Source organism: Oryx dammah, unplaced genomic scaffold (genome assembly GCF_014754425.2).
Source record: "Oryx dammah isolate SB20612 unplaced genomic scaffold, SCBI_Odam_1.1 HiC_scaffold_23, whole genome shotgun sequence".
Lineage (NCBI taxonomy): Eukaryota > Metazoa > Chordata > Mammalia > Artiodactyla > Bovidae > Oryx > Oryx dammah.
The window spans coordinates 114,753,150-114,766,724 of NW_024070207.1; the positions used below are offsets into that span (position 1 = coordinate 114,753,150).

The 13,575-nt window shown below is 46.2% G+C and overlaps 1 protein-coding gene across 4 annotated transcripts in view; it reads left to right on the plus strand.

Annotated features, from left to right (window-relative positions):
• SH3KBP1 (SH3 domain containing kinase binding protein 1) overlaps window positions 1-13,575 on the plus strand; it is a 331,078-nt gene that overhangs the window by 269,721 nt on the left and 47,782 nt on the right. For all 4 annotated transcript variants that reach the window (XM_040266529.1, XM_040266527.1, XM_040266528.1 and 1 more), the window contains 3 exons: window positions 7,152-7,203; window positions 9,883-9,963; window positions 12,632-12,791. In XM_040266529.1, coding sequence (XP_040122463.1) covers window positions 7,152-7,203; window positions 9,883-9,963; window positions 12,632-12,791 — 293 coding nt within the window. The remainder of the gene's footprint in view (window positions 1-7,151; window positions 7,204-9,882; window positions 9,964-12,631; window positions 12,792-13,575) is intronic.

Sequence of the window (13,575 nt, forward strand, 5' to 3'; positions counted from 1 at the left end):
TCAGCAGATGTCATCTTGTCTTGCCAGTGGCTGGGGTTGCAGTCACTCACCCAGAAAAGAGGACGATGTGCGATGATTAGGGTAGACAGCAGCACACAGCATTTATTCAACGGCAGACCTCTTGAATCAATAGGCATCAGCAACGCCTTCTGACAAGGCTGGCGTATTTTCTTCTGGGGTGTGGATTCAGGTGGTTACTCCTGGGCCTTTTGGAACTCCTGGAGGTCTTTCTTTCAGAGGGTTCTCTCACACCAGGCTTGCAAAGACTCTGGGGCTTTTCCCTAAGACATTTCCGAGAGCATCGGTCAATCTCCGGGTGCATATTTTGGAACAATTATATAAGCCGTTTATAAGAGAACCTAGATTCAGTGGCTGCCTGTTCATTTTGAGCCTCAACAGGAAAATTGAATATCAGAATGGAAAGATTAAATGTTCTGAGAGCTCTGATGAAGGGTCGTGCATGCCCTGTTGTCAGGACTGAGGGAAAGCAGGGGACTTAGACTCTCTGAACTGCAGAAACATCTTCATCATTAAAAATAACAACAACAATAATAATAAAGATAGAACGGGTATCCTGAAAGGTAATGTTTCTGAAAGATAGTGTTTTAAGAAAGTCTTGGGATCCAGTTCTTCTACGAGAAAATGTTCTGATCGCCAGACAGTGGTACTGTGCTTGTCTGCATGGATTTGGGGGCTCATGAGCTTGTGCCATGTCGAGAATTAGGATGTTGCTGAGAGGCCCAGAGGCATTGCCCTAGTGGAGGGTCTGCCTCTCGGCCTCAAGGACACAGAACCCTACCCTTAAAGAGTTTGAAGGCTACCTGTGACTGTGATGCAAACTCACATTGGCAAACTCACAGAGACTTACTCGGGGAGCAGACTGGCAGCTTACTAATCATGACAAGAACTGAAATATCAGCCCATCTGGAGCACGTGGGTCTGCCTGCCCTGGGCATTTGCTCCCTGTGGGCCTGATTCCTTAAAATCCAGATTCTATAGGAAACCACATTTGTTTGGTACTTTCTAGGAAAGCACAGAATGAAAAGAAAAGGAGCTAGTTACTTTCACAAAGGGTCTTCGAGTTGTAGCTTGAGGTCCCTCAGGCACCAGGGGGCAGGGTGAGCCAAGGGAACTGGGTGTTAAGTTCAGTTCAGCAAAGCCTAGATAATGCTGGTGAGAGTCCCACACCTGTGGCCCCCGCAGCTCTCCATTTTTCTCTGTTTTCATGGCTGATTGGATACTTCCCATCCATCATCCATCTTTGGATACACAGCGGTACAATCAAGTGGGTTTCCCACCTTCTCCATTACAACTGAGTGCCAACCTTAAGATGGTTTGGTGGGAGTTTTGTAGGTTTCAAAGTTTTATAGAAAAGGATCTCTCTTGCTTGATTCCCATGATGGCTCATCCTCTCTAGGTGACTTTGGTGGTTTAACTTGGACCACATTCTCTTTACCAAGTTCTCAGGAGGCCCCTTACCTTAGCCCCCATCATCTGATAATCTAGTTTACAACACTATCCTCGGCCAGAATTTTCTTTATTCCTAGTCATGAGCTTCATCCTTTTGAGAACCACTGTCCTTTCTAATTTCTGAAGTTGCCTAATGAATTCTTTCCTTCTTTTTAGTCTTCCAAAAAGAAATATGTGCTTATTAATAAGCAGCATGATGAATAAAACTTGCCTTTGACATTATTTGTCTGTACATTTGATTTTCTGGGTAATTTTACCTGCAGAGATGGGGATCATTGAGGTGTTGATGTTGCCCCAGTGATAATGATGGCCTAATGACAAAACCCCAGCTGAGTTTCTCTGACATGGCCTGGGTGGCACCCTTCTTCCTTCTCTGTTGGTGCTTACAGGTTTTGTTCTCCCAGCTGAGCAGCTCATTCAGTATACTCTTGCCTGAAGTGATTCTTTCTCATCCTGCCATCTGGACTATAATCTCTTTGAAGGCAGACCCCATGTCCCAAGCTTCACCTTCATAGGGTCTAACAGTATGTGTCTTAGTCAGGTCAAGCTGCTATAACAGGTAGCATAGACTAGGTGGTTTATAAACAACAGAAGTTCCTTTCTCACAGTTCTGGAGGCTAGGAAGTCCAAGATTTGGCATCTGTTGAGGGCTCCCTTCCTGGTTCATCGATAACTGACTTCTCGCTGTGTCCTCGTGTGGTGAAAGGGGTGAGGGAGCTTTCTGGGGTCTGCTTTTTAAGGGCACTAATCTCATTCATGAGAGCTCCACCCTCATGACCAATCTCTTCCCAAAGGCCACATCTCCAAATACCACCACACTGGGGGGTAGTTTTCAGCAGAAGAATTTTGCGTTCATTCAGTGGGCAAATATTCAGTCCTTAGGAGCATGGTTAATATACGTTTGGCACTAAGGAATGCCTTGTCATTTGGTCACTTGGTGACAAGTTGTACCTTCCCTTTCTTCTGCCCCATCCTCCTCCTAGCTGCTCTCCATGATAGTATGAGAGAGGAGGAAGAGTAGAGGGAGGGGCAGGGAAAGCCAGGTCCCTTGTCAGATTTCTCTTTTCCATACAAAGCGGGGTCCAGATCCACCATGCAGTTGTGAGGTCTGGCCATGGAATCAAAGCATCACTTTCAAGGTGGGATAGATAGAGTGAGGAGGCAAGCCAAGGGGTTGAATTGAGAGCACCTTAAGGAGAAACTGAACACCAAAGCCTGGGTGACTGCCCAGCAGGCCAACAATGTGGATGAGCCCAGCCAAGAGGCAGACTGTGGATATAGGCCACCGGCCCAGAGGCCAAGAAGAGGAATCTCGAGAGAGACCCTCCAGAGAGCAGGTTTTGTGGTAGCTCTCGGGGATCTCCTGTGGGGGGAACTCTGTAGGGTACAGAGGGGCAGAGCCCCAGATGCACTCTTCAAAAGTGTTGTCAATCCACCAGGGACAGGAGAAGAAAGGGCAGAGTGGAGGCTTCTATGTGTTTCTAGAGCCATGAGGGGTACACTGATCAGGAGCTGTGTATTTGTGTCCCCTGTCCAGCCTTACATGCAGACACCTCCAGAAAACTTAGCCAGGGGCCTGGAGGAGGGCTTCCTTCAGTCTCAAAGTCAGGCTGAAATTGCCTTCCACAACCTTACCATCTCCCACTGACAAAGGGCCCTGAAGGGCACCCAGCCATCAGGAGTCCACTCCTCTGGTTACTTTCAGCAAGTCGTGTGTGTGGGGCCAGAACTCTGAAGACAAACTGGCTTGTGAAGCATAGTGACAAATGACAGTTCTTGCCCAGGAGGATGGTTGGGACTGGCCAGACTTACCCAGACTTGCCACACAAAGGCAGAATCAATGATGAAATCCTTCAGCAGGAAGCAAAACTTGGCTTCCTGCTGTCTTCACTCCAGAACACCCAAATCTGTTTCCTTCCTGGTCATAATAGGAAGAAATGAAATCTGGTTCATATATCCTTTGAAGGATGGTGTTTGCTTCTGTGTCCAAGCCACAGATCTCCACACAGGGAGGCACACGTACACATGGGCCTGTATGCCCTGCACATATGAAGACAAGGGAAGGCATTCTTCTCTCCTGGAAATTAAAAGATGTTGGCTCGTTGACTTTCTGAGGAATATTTTCACGTTGGTTCTTTTTTTAATGAATTGCCACAGTCTGGACAACGAGAGATGTATTTTAGCTCCTGTTAACATGGCTGTTAACCTGACCCCTCTGGGCCTGAGTTTCCTCAGCTTAAAGGAGACCTTCAGACCACTCAGAGCTCTGACATCCTCTGTTCTTAGCACCAACCTGCCAGTTGAGCAGGATGACACCACCTGGGCTTGGAGCTGGAGTGTTTTATTTTCACTATGGAGGGAAGAGAATAAATAGAACAAGTGCCTCTAAAAAACTCATGACTTAAAATACTTGACTGAGTTGAAAGGCTGTTTCTGTCTGTGCACCTACAGGAGCTAGTTAACGCTGGTAAACACAATAGAGAAAGCGTTGACCTACTGCTTATCCTGGAAAATCAATTATGTGACATGCTTATGTCTTTTTATTTGAGAATCATGAACTCTTGTGATGAATTTTCTACTACCACCAATTTACCCACTCTGCCTTCTCAGTTCTCACTGCCCTGTCTTCCTGTGGCATTCAAAGAAAACATCATTGTCAGCTCATATGAATACTTTATTCATCATTTGCAGGGGGTAGTCTAGAGCTACAGGGAACCCTGGTTTTGTTTAGAATTAGCTTCAGAGACATCTCTTTTGAAAAAATGTGGCATCATTTCTCAGGGAAGGAGGCAGGAAGGCTAAGTTTGATGGAATCAAGGAGTGAAGTCAATCAAAGGAGAAAAAAACAGGACAACTTGTAAACCTCCTCTGCTCCTAAGCAAAGCAGGCACCTGGCCAGCGTCAATCAGGCTTGGTGGATACAAGACAGACAGCTCACCAACTGCTCCTTCCTTTCCAAACTGCCCCACCTGCCTCCGCAGCTGCCAGGGTTCCTGATACCACCTTATACCCCTGTCTCCTTCCTCTGCCCTCCGAGCAGGCACTTGGCATGACTGCTCTCCACACACTGTCAGGGAGCACAGTCCTTCCTGTCCCCTCTCTTGGTGTTCCTCTGCCCTGCCCTGTCACATTTCATGTGTCTGTTCCATGCCAAATCTGACACAACACTAAGGGTTTCTTTTTCGTTTGCACAGTAATCTTGGAAAATATGATGACTTGTAATTGTCTTTTTTTATCTGAAGCCCTGTGGTTTGAGGCCAGGTCGCTGGGGGAATGGCCTCAGCAAGAGGAGGCTCATGCAAAATTGGTTAGAAAAATGTTCCAACAACTGAGAGTGAGGAAGCCGTTCAGGGGGTGGGCATGGTTGGGGCTGGGCTGGGAAGAATTGGGCCAGAGGGTGTTGGCAGTTTCGTGCATAAGAAATGACTCTGATCTGGAGGTAAAGGAAGGTTAATTGACAGGGTTTCAATGATAAGTTCATTCGGCAAACACATATCTGTCCCCAGTCTCATTTCTACAAAGACAGAGAGAGAAGGGGAGGGGAAAGGAGCCAGGGTAGAGAACTGGAGGGGGCTGGCAACAGGGGAGAGAGCAGTAAGCCCTGGCAATGGAACACATTGGACTGGTGGAGGGCCTGCCCCCATGCAGAGGGGACCTTGAAGCATCCTTCTTTCTTTACTTTTATAATGAAGTTTGGACGCATGTAGACAGTACACAAAAATACTAAGGAAGCACACATATGCACTCATAATCCTACAAGAGATCAGCATTATAGATTTCTGTCTTTCCAGTCTTTTTCACATTCTGAATGCATTGTAAATAGTTGAGCTCATACTCTAGCTGCAATTTGATACCCCTTTTTCCCTCTTTAATGTTAACATACCACAGTTCCTTGTGCTTTTGTAAACTCTGTGTGGTTTATGGCCGTGAGATGGTTTGTCTGTGGATGCCCTCTGGCAGCATGGCCACTGCACAGGGGTTAAGAGCATGCCTACAGGGCAGATAGCCCTGGCCTAGAGTCCTGGCCCCCTGTCCCGTTTACTAGCCTGGTGACTTTGGGAAATGACTTTATCTCTTGCAGCCTCAATTATATCATCTGAAAAATGGGCATAATAATATCACTCCTTACAGAGTTGTCATGAGGCTTGGATGAGATGATGCTTACTGATTCTCTCCATTTGTGAAACCACCTCCTCCTAAGAGGGAAGTAATAATATTATCTCCATTTTATAGATGAGAGCTTTCATCTAGGTGAGGTCACTTGCCCAGGGTCCATGGGTAAAAATGGAAAGAGCCAAGCTGTGTAATGACGGCCACATTCTGAAGCCCTGCCTCCTGCCCACCATGTTATACTCTTACTCAGGGTCACTTGGCCAAGTCACCCCCCTCAGAGCAGAGCTGAAATTTCATATCCAGAGCCTGCATGCTGTGATGCTCCCTGAGATAATTCTTTGTGGGTCTCGTATTCTGTAGGTTTTACTGAAAGCCATCTCTTCCTGTGCCTTGGTACTGCATCAGGAACCAGGAGGCACAGGTGGGTTGGGCGCTTTGGCTGGTCACAGCAGTGCTTTTTCAGCATGCAGAAGAGTCTGTGGAGCTTTTCTAAAATCACAAGTATATGATAGCCAGAGAGGGTCAGGAGAAGTATCAGCAGCAACACGGATCATATGCTCAAACCTTCCCCAAGTCCATCTTTCCTTAATGATGTTTTTTCAGAAACTATTCGTTTGCTTCTTTATTTGGCTGGTCCGGGTCTTGGTTGTGGCATGCAGAATCATTTTAGTTGTCACATGTGGGATCTAGTTCCCTGACCAGAGAGCAAACCCAGGCCTCCCGCTTTGGGAGCACGGAGTCTTAGCCACTGGACCACCAAGGAAGCCTCCCTTAATGTTGATAATGAGATGGTTCTCTCCTTGCCTTCGGCTCCCTTCTCCCCTGTCCAAGAATGGTGTCCAAGAATTCTGCCCTGGCTGGACTCTCAGCCCCAGGACATTTGCCAAGTCCAGCCCGACTGCCTCCCTCCTATAGCCAGTCCTGGGTGAGCCAGGAGATGCCATTGATTGCATTGCTGCTCATCCCCCTCTAGAATGATAGGGTGTGAGAGAAAAATAAATAGCAGCTGATAGGCAGAGAAACTCTGTTCCAGTGTCCAGGGTATGAATGGTCTGTGGGGGACCCTCGCAGCCTTGAGGTGAAAAGGGGCAAAAGGCTTAGAACCCTGCCCAGCCACAGGGGGCCCTCAGCCTGCATTTTGTTGCAGGTTCCACAGCCAGAGCCCATCTAATTTAGAGCCATTCCCAGTGACTCTTTCTGAATCGCTTGGTTATTCAGCAGATTAAATCTTAATTGCAAATGTGGTTTCAGCGTAGGAGTACCATTGTGCTTGCTGGTTTCAGGCCATTTTTGCTGAGCCGTGCTTTTCCAGAAGGCTGTTACAAATTTAGAAAGGGGGAAATGGTATTTCATTTGTCCATCAGAGCTTTGTTTTGCAGACTGGATTTATTTTAGTGTTTGTTTAAAGGTGCCAAAACCTGACATCCCTGGAGAGAGAATTGCTCAATTTTTTGGAGAGCTTCTCTGGACTGTCCAAGCTACATCTAGAAAACACTGTCTGTGGTCCTTATGTGAGAGGCCGGGCTTGCCAACAATCTCATGTGGTATCATTTTCATTAATTTTTCAGAGACCCAAGAAGCCACCTCCTCCCTCGGCTCCCATGATCAAGCAAGGGGCAGGTAATGTACCTCTCGCTTCTGTCAACACACTATCTTTCTGTTTGTGTATGTTTACAGCATCCTGGGTAGAGCTCAAGAGCTTTAGATTCAAAGGCCACAGATGACCAAATTGGGAAGTAACGATTTGGTCTCGACAGGCAGGTTTTAAATACACTCCTGTTTTTCCTAAACAAGCAAATGTGTCATTAAAATGTATCCCCAATACAGCAACAACAGCAACAGAATCTAGCTTTCAAAGAGAAGGACTGGAAAGACTTTGTTTTGGAATCAGCCAGCTTTGTTTGCTTTTTTAAAAAAATAAAAATAAACCACTTTTGTGGCCAGAAGAACTAGTTGTGTGCTTTGCCCGTGTCTGCCCATTGAGGGTCAGCCTGGGAAGAACTGCTTCCCATGGGCCATGGCGTCTCTGTGCATGGATGGCAGTGCTGAATTTTCAGTTTCTGTCCTGTGCGGTTAACCAAAATTTGTGCTTACTTCACTTGCCCCCAACAACAAAAAAGTGTTTTTTTCTAGCAATACTTTCCCTCATGACTCTTTTCTCATCTGGAAAAGAGTTCAGTTAATTCGCTCTTTCTGCGGGGTTCAGATATTAAGGTTGAATAATATAGGAAGACTTGACGTTGTTCAACACTTGGTAACTCATTGTACACTGACGTCTCATACATAAAGCTGAGCATTCCTAGTTCCCAGAAGAACTGCTCTTTAACATGGTTAGAAACACAGTTTAGGGAGAAATTCCTCCATGAATAGCTAGTTAAGTGGCATTTAAAAAATTAACTCAAACTGAAGAAGAGCAGGGGTGTTTTTAATTCTGCAGTTACGATATTCTAATATAGCATTTAAAGTATGAATACATTTCCCGATTGGTTTATTCAACCCACTTGTTTGGAGTGATTTTTTTCTTCTGGCTCATCCTGTTGGGGGTAAAAATCAGCTTGACCTCACATTCCTTTCCCATTCCCTTTGGCATAGTTGAGAATTACAGAGATTAAGCCCCAAAATGGGATGTTAATTACATCTCCTGCTCAGCCCCCATCCTTGTTTGTGTTGAGCAGTTTAATTTTGCCACCTAGTGGTTCTGGCTGGATAAATATTTCATTTTGCTGAGATGAAAGCAGGGTCTTGATTGGCTTTTTTCTGAAGACCCTTTTCCCTAGATGCCTGAATGACAGGTTATGGAGACCAAGGAGGTGAGTTGAGTGGTCCTGGGCTCAGGTGGCGTGGAATGTCATTAGGGTTGGATTCTTCATGGCAACAGGACTGTCCATTCCTCCTGTGTCTCTCAGAATGGTACTGAACTTCTTCATTAGCCTTAGGAGACCAGATTGTAGCATGGTAGGCAAATCCTTATCCTTTTAAAACAGTTCTACCAAAGGTTGTACTGGATCTCTAGGGGTAAAGCGTGATTGGCATTTAATCTTCCTAGATGACTACTACTTTTCTTTTATCCTCCTGCATAATCTTGGATGCTGTTTTGTGACAGGGACGTAGATATTCCTCTTTTCTTTCTCATCATATTTCCTTGTGTTTGGTTATTTGACTATAAAAAAAATCAGGTACAGAACTGATAGATATCAGATCCACTGTTTAATTTGTAGTGAGTCATTCAAGAGATTAGGTAAAGTGTGTGTTCAGGTGACTCATTACGTTCTTTTGGCTTCTTATGCCTTGTGATTGAGATTTTAGTACCAAACACCCCTCTATAGGGTTGGTCATATAAGGGATTTGTCAATCACTCAACCAAGTCCATAAATCAGAGGAGTACTTGTGATGGGTTTCATGCTTCAGCTATTTTCCAAGTGTTCTTATGAACCTGAGGGCACTGACGATGATGAAGGTCCCAGGCGAGGGAGCAGCTACAGTCCATGTGCGTGAAGAGGAAGTGTAAATTGTCATGTTTAGGAAAATGTGGTACTTGAGGAATTCAGATGGCAAAGGACCTAGGGAAAGCCACCTATTTTTTCATTATATCCCACCACTTAAAGGGATGTTCAAGAGGCCCAGACAACAGTTATAAAATAAGTCAGAGGGATGTAATATATAGTACAAGGAATATAGTCAATATTTTAATAACATTATATGGGGTGTAGTGTACAAAAATATTAAATCACTGTGTTGTACACCTGAAATTATATTATTGGATTGGCCAAAAGATCCATTCAAGTTTTTCCATAAGATGTTACAGGAATACCCAAGCGAACTTTTTGTCCAACCCAATAATATAATATTGTAAGTTAACTAACCTTCAATTTAAAAAAAGAATGCATATTCAAGTTACCATTGCTGCATAACAAACCACTCCAAATTTGGTGGCATAAAACAATGATCGTCTTATCCCGTGGATTTGTTTATTGATTTATACATATTCCCTACCCATGCCACATGGTCTCCTGTGTCTACTTTAATGCTGAAGGAAGTCAGATTTAAACATCAATAAATAGTAGTGGTGTTCTTGTAAATTAAGAATGTATAGGTGGGCAGAGTTAATGGCATATGCCAACAGTGACTTCTGCTCTGTTTCTAAGCAGCTTGTGTTTGCCAGATAACACCAGCCCTCAGATTAGGGGGAAAAAAATCTGTTGACTTTGCTGTACCTGATAAATATTTTAAATGCTAGTGCGTCTAATAAGTGGATAGGAAAACATTTGCTAATAAAATTGTTATCCTCCCCCTGCCCAGGTACCACTGAAAGGAAACATGAAATTAAAAAGATACCTCCTGAAAGACCGGAAACGCTTCCAAACAGAACAGAAGAGAAAGGTATGAAATCACGTCTTCGTTGGCACTTCCAGAACAGCAGGGGACAGAGCTGTCTGTCACAGGGCTACTCCAGATTACCCACAGAATTTTCTTTTTCTTTGCAATATGCAATATGGTGATTATGGTTTTGTTTTGATCACTTTTAAATTTCCTGTGTCTAAGGAAATAGGAGAGAGGGTGATTGTGGTGCTTCTTTGCGCCAGCATTTCTCATCAAATGAAAAATACCCAGCCCTAGTCATTTAACACATTGGAGCTCTTTCATCCCAATCTTGTTGCAATTACCACCTTCCCTACACCAGCAGCAACCTGAAGTCAGGATGCCGAGTGTAAGTCCCGCGAGGGCCTGGATATACCTACCACGTTTTCTGGCTAGCCTAGTGCCCCAGGCGCTCATTACCTGCTGATGAGTGAGTATGGCTTAGAGAGATTCCCATCCAGACAAACGAAAGCTGTCAGTCATTGCTGGGCTTTTGACTCTGGCTACTGTATTATAGACACACATCCCTGGTCAGGAATGTTGAGGATGGGGCTGTCATGGCCAAACTGGGAAAAGCAGCCCAGTGCCCACAGTCCCCTTAAGAGGGTCAAAAATTATCATTTTCAGGGAAGTACCCTAACCTGTATCACACAGTCAGTTTTATGGCTGGGTTTGACTTCTACAGCCTGAGTGTCCCTCCCAAAGAAATCTGTATGCTGTGAAAGGACTAATTTATTAGGTGTCTCAAATTTGATTGATCACACATTTTATGGGAAAAGTGTTAGGTTATTATTATTAACAGGAGGCAGAGCAAATTCCATTTTAAAAAGCAGTTATTTGTAAGTCACAAGAGAAATGCTGAATTAATGCACACAATTATTTGTAGGTGCTCCTGGGTGGCCTCATGAAGCTTTATTGTGAAATGTAATATTTTATATCATTGTGCCACAAGTTTTACCAACACTGCAAGTTCTTAAGAAGTTATACGTCTTTCTTTCAGAGTGAAGAGTTAAAACTTGAGTTGTAGCAGCTCACTGTGAAGGCCAGGTCTGCATCACAGATCAATAAAAATATGCACCATCCGAATAGTTCTTTGATAGAAGTGTGCATGTTGTGACAGCTAAACACTGCCTCTGTCCTCATAGAGGACATGTGGCTGCTTTTGGGCTTCTCGCCAGGCTCTGTGTTGAGGACACTGCCTGCTCTGTTCCATGCTGACTAGCATATGGCCTTGGCTTACGTGTGAACAGCCGCCCTAGTTGGCTGGCCAAATGGCCACACACTTCTGCTTCCTTCCCCTCTCATGATGCCTTGCTCTAGGCCGCACTGAGTCAGGGTGCAGATGCTCTGGTCAAAAGCAACAGGGAAGCTGGTGAACCAGCCCCACCTTGAGACTCGACCTCCCTAGTAGTTGGGCACAAAGCCCCTCTCCCATTCGTTCTGTAGGCTGCCATTCTGTAGGCTGCCGAGTGCCTGTCCCTCCCAGCAGGAGGAATTTCCACTCTTTTGTATTTTAGCGAAGCCCTTCTTCCTCTGGTCCCTGCGGACCAGGAAAAGAGCTCTAGCAATCCAGGATGGAGCACACTCCCTTACTGAACTCTTGTGGGGCTGAGCACAGTGATGTCTGTATGATACCTGATGGGCTTTTTAAAGCTTTGCCAGTTGTCCAGGTCGCCCAAACGACATGAGTTTGTGTCTGCAAGTAACACGTGTTCAGGGTTCCAGCTTCCGAGTGAACACAGCAGTGCTGCCAGTCCCCCAACGGGCAGCTCTCTGAAGCCCTGTCTTTACAGAGAAGCACGTGGGTGCGGGCTCTTCAGAGCACACACAGGGCAAGGTGAATCTGGGACAGAATACAGGAAGCTGCCACCAAACCCTGCCCAGTTTGGCCACTAGATCTGGCTGTAACTTCATTCTGATAGCTATGAAGCCCCAAACCCTTGGAAACCGATTACCAGTGAAGTCCCAGTTTACCTTCCAAGGTGAAACTGTGCACAGAGAGAATCCAGACTCAGTTGTTGTTTTCTGAAATGCTCCCCGTTAGTGGCTCCTGGCACTCTACACAGGCTAACCTGGGAGGAGACAGGCCTTTTTCTTCCCCACACCCAACAGGGCCCGCTGGTCATTGACCAAACCCATCAGCCATTTACCAGGCGCATGTTCAGTGCCAGGCCCCATGCAGGTCCTAGACAGATGACCAGATGTGGGCCCTGCCCTTGGGGGCTGACAGCCTGCCGGCTGGGCCAAGCATACAGACGCCCGGAAGGTATTCAAGTGGAGCTTGTTTATAAAGGGCTGTCCTTCATGGCTCAGGAAAGGGAGCAGTAGGAAAGTGTGCCTCTGAGGGTGGGTCCAGCTGTTGAGAAGGGAACATGATGGTGTGACATTGCAGCCTGGGGAAATGTGAGTAGGCCCAATGAGGTGTGAGTGGGAGTTTTCCAAGGCTGGGCAGGGACTGGAAGGACCCTCGGACAGAGGGACCAGCATGAATAAAGGCGAGCAGTGGCCTGTGATTCTCTGGGACTCTTTCTAACTTGACCAAGAACAGGTGATGCTCTTTGCTTCCATCCTCACCTTGGCAAACAGCATCAGTGTGGTTTGTTTTTTTTTTTTTTTAAGCAAGAAGTACACAGTCTTTGGTACTGTCCCTTACATAAGTTCTCTCTGTCTTCCTTATGCTTCCTTAAAGAAAGACCAGAGAGAGAGCCAAAACTGGATTTCCCGAAGCCTTCTGTTCCTGCCATACCACCCAAAAAGCCACGGCCACCCAAGACCAATTCTCTCAGCAGACCAGGCGCGCTACCCCCGAGGAGGCCAGAGAGGCCCGTGGGTCCCCTGACCCACACCAGGTATTGCACTGCTCTTGATGTCGAGGGTGGGAGTGGGGTGGGGCAACCAAAGGACACTGGACGCCAGCCACTTGGGTCCTTGCTCCTGTGCTCGGGCAGAAGTGGGAGCGAGGCTGGGAGGTGCAGCCTGGTTTTCAGGATTACAGATGAGAATCCAGGTCCTGGCATCTTGGCCCTGCTCACATGTGGGAATTCCCTATGCACCCTTAGAGCAAAGCCAGCTGCCCTTCAGACCGAAAGTGCTAGGGATGGCCTGCCTGCCTTCACCCCTGGAGGTCCTCTCACTGGCTGCTCCATCCCTGAGCCTCTCCCTGCTCTGTGGCGCCTCCCTCCACAATCCCGGGCTCCCTCTGCCCTTGCCTGCACAGCCATATTGTGGGCCCCAGGACGTAGTCTAGCAAAGATTTGTCTTAGTGTCCATGTCCATGGACTGTGAGACCCTCAAAGGCAAGGGGCGTGCTTCATTCAGGCATGAGTTCTGAGACGGGCCCAGCAAAACTCAAATGCATTCTGCTGCTACCTGTTAGTGTTAGTGATATGATAGGATTAGAGTTGGACAGTGTGCCTTCCAGACCCAAGATGCCTACCACGAGGAACAAGGGAGTGTTGCATTCTCTCCACAAGTTCATTGCTGGAACTTTCTACTGTTGCTTGCACATTCTACGTGTTGATGTGATATACTGGAGCAAGTCGGTGGCTTAGAGTTCTTTATGTGGACCTGTCAACACATGGTCACTCACCAAATTTTTGTTCTTATAAGCTAAGTTTGCACGTGGAGAATCTC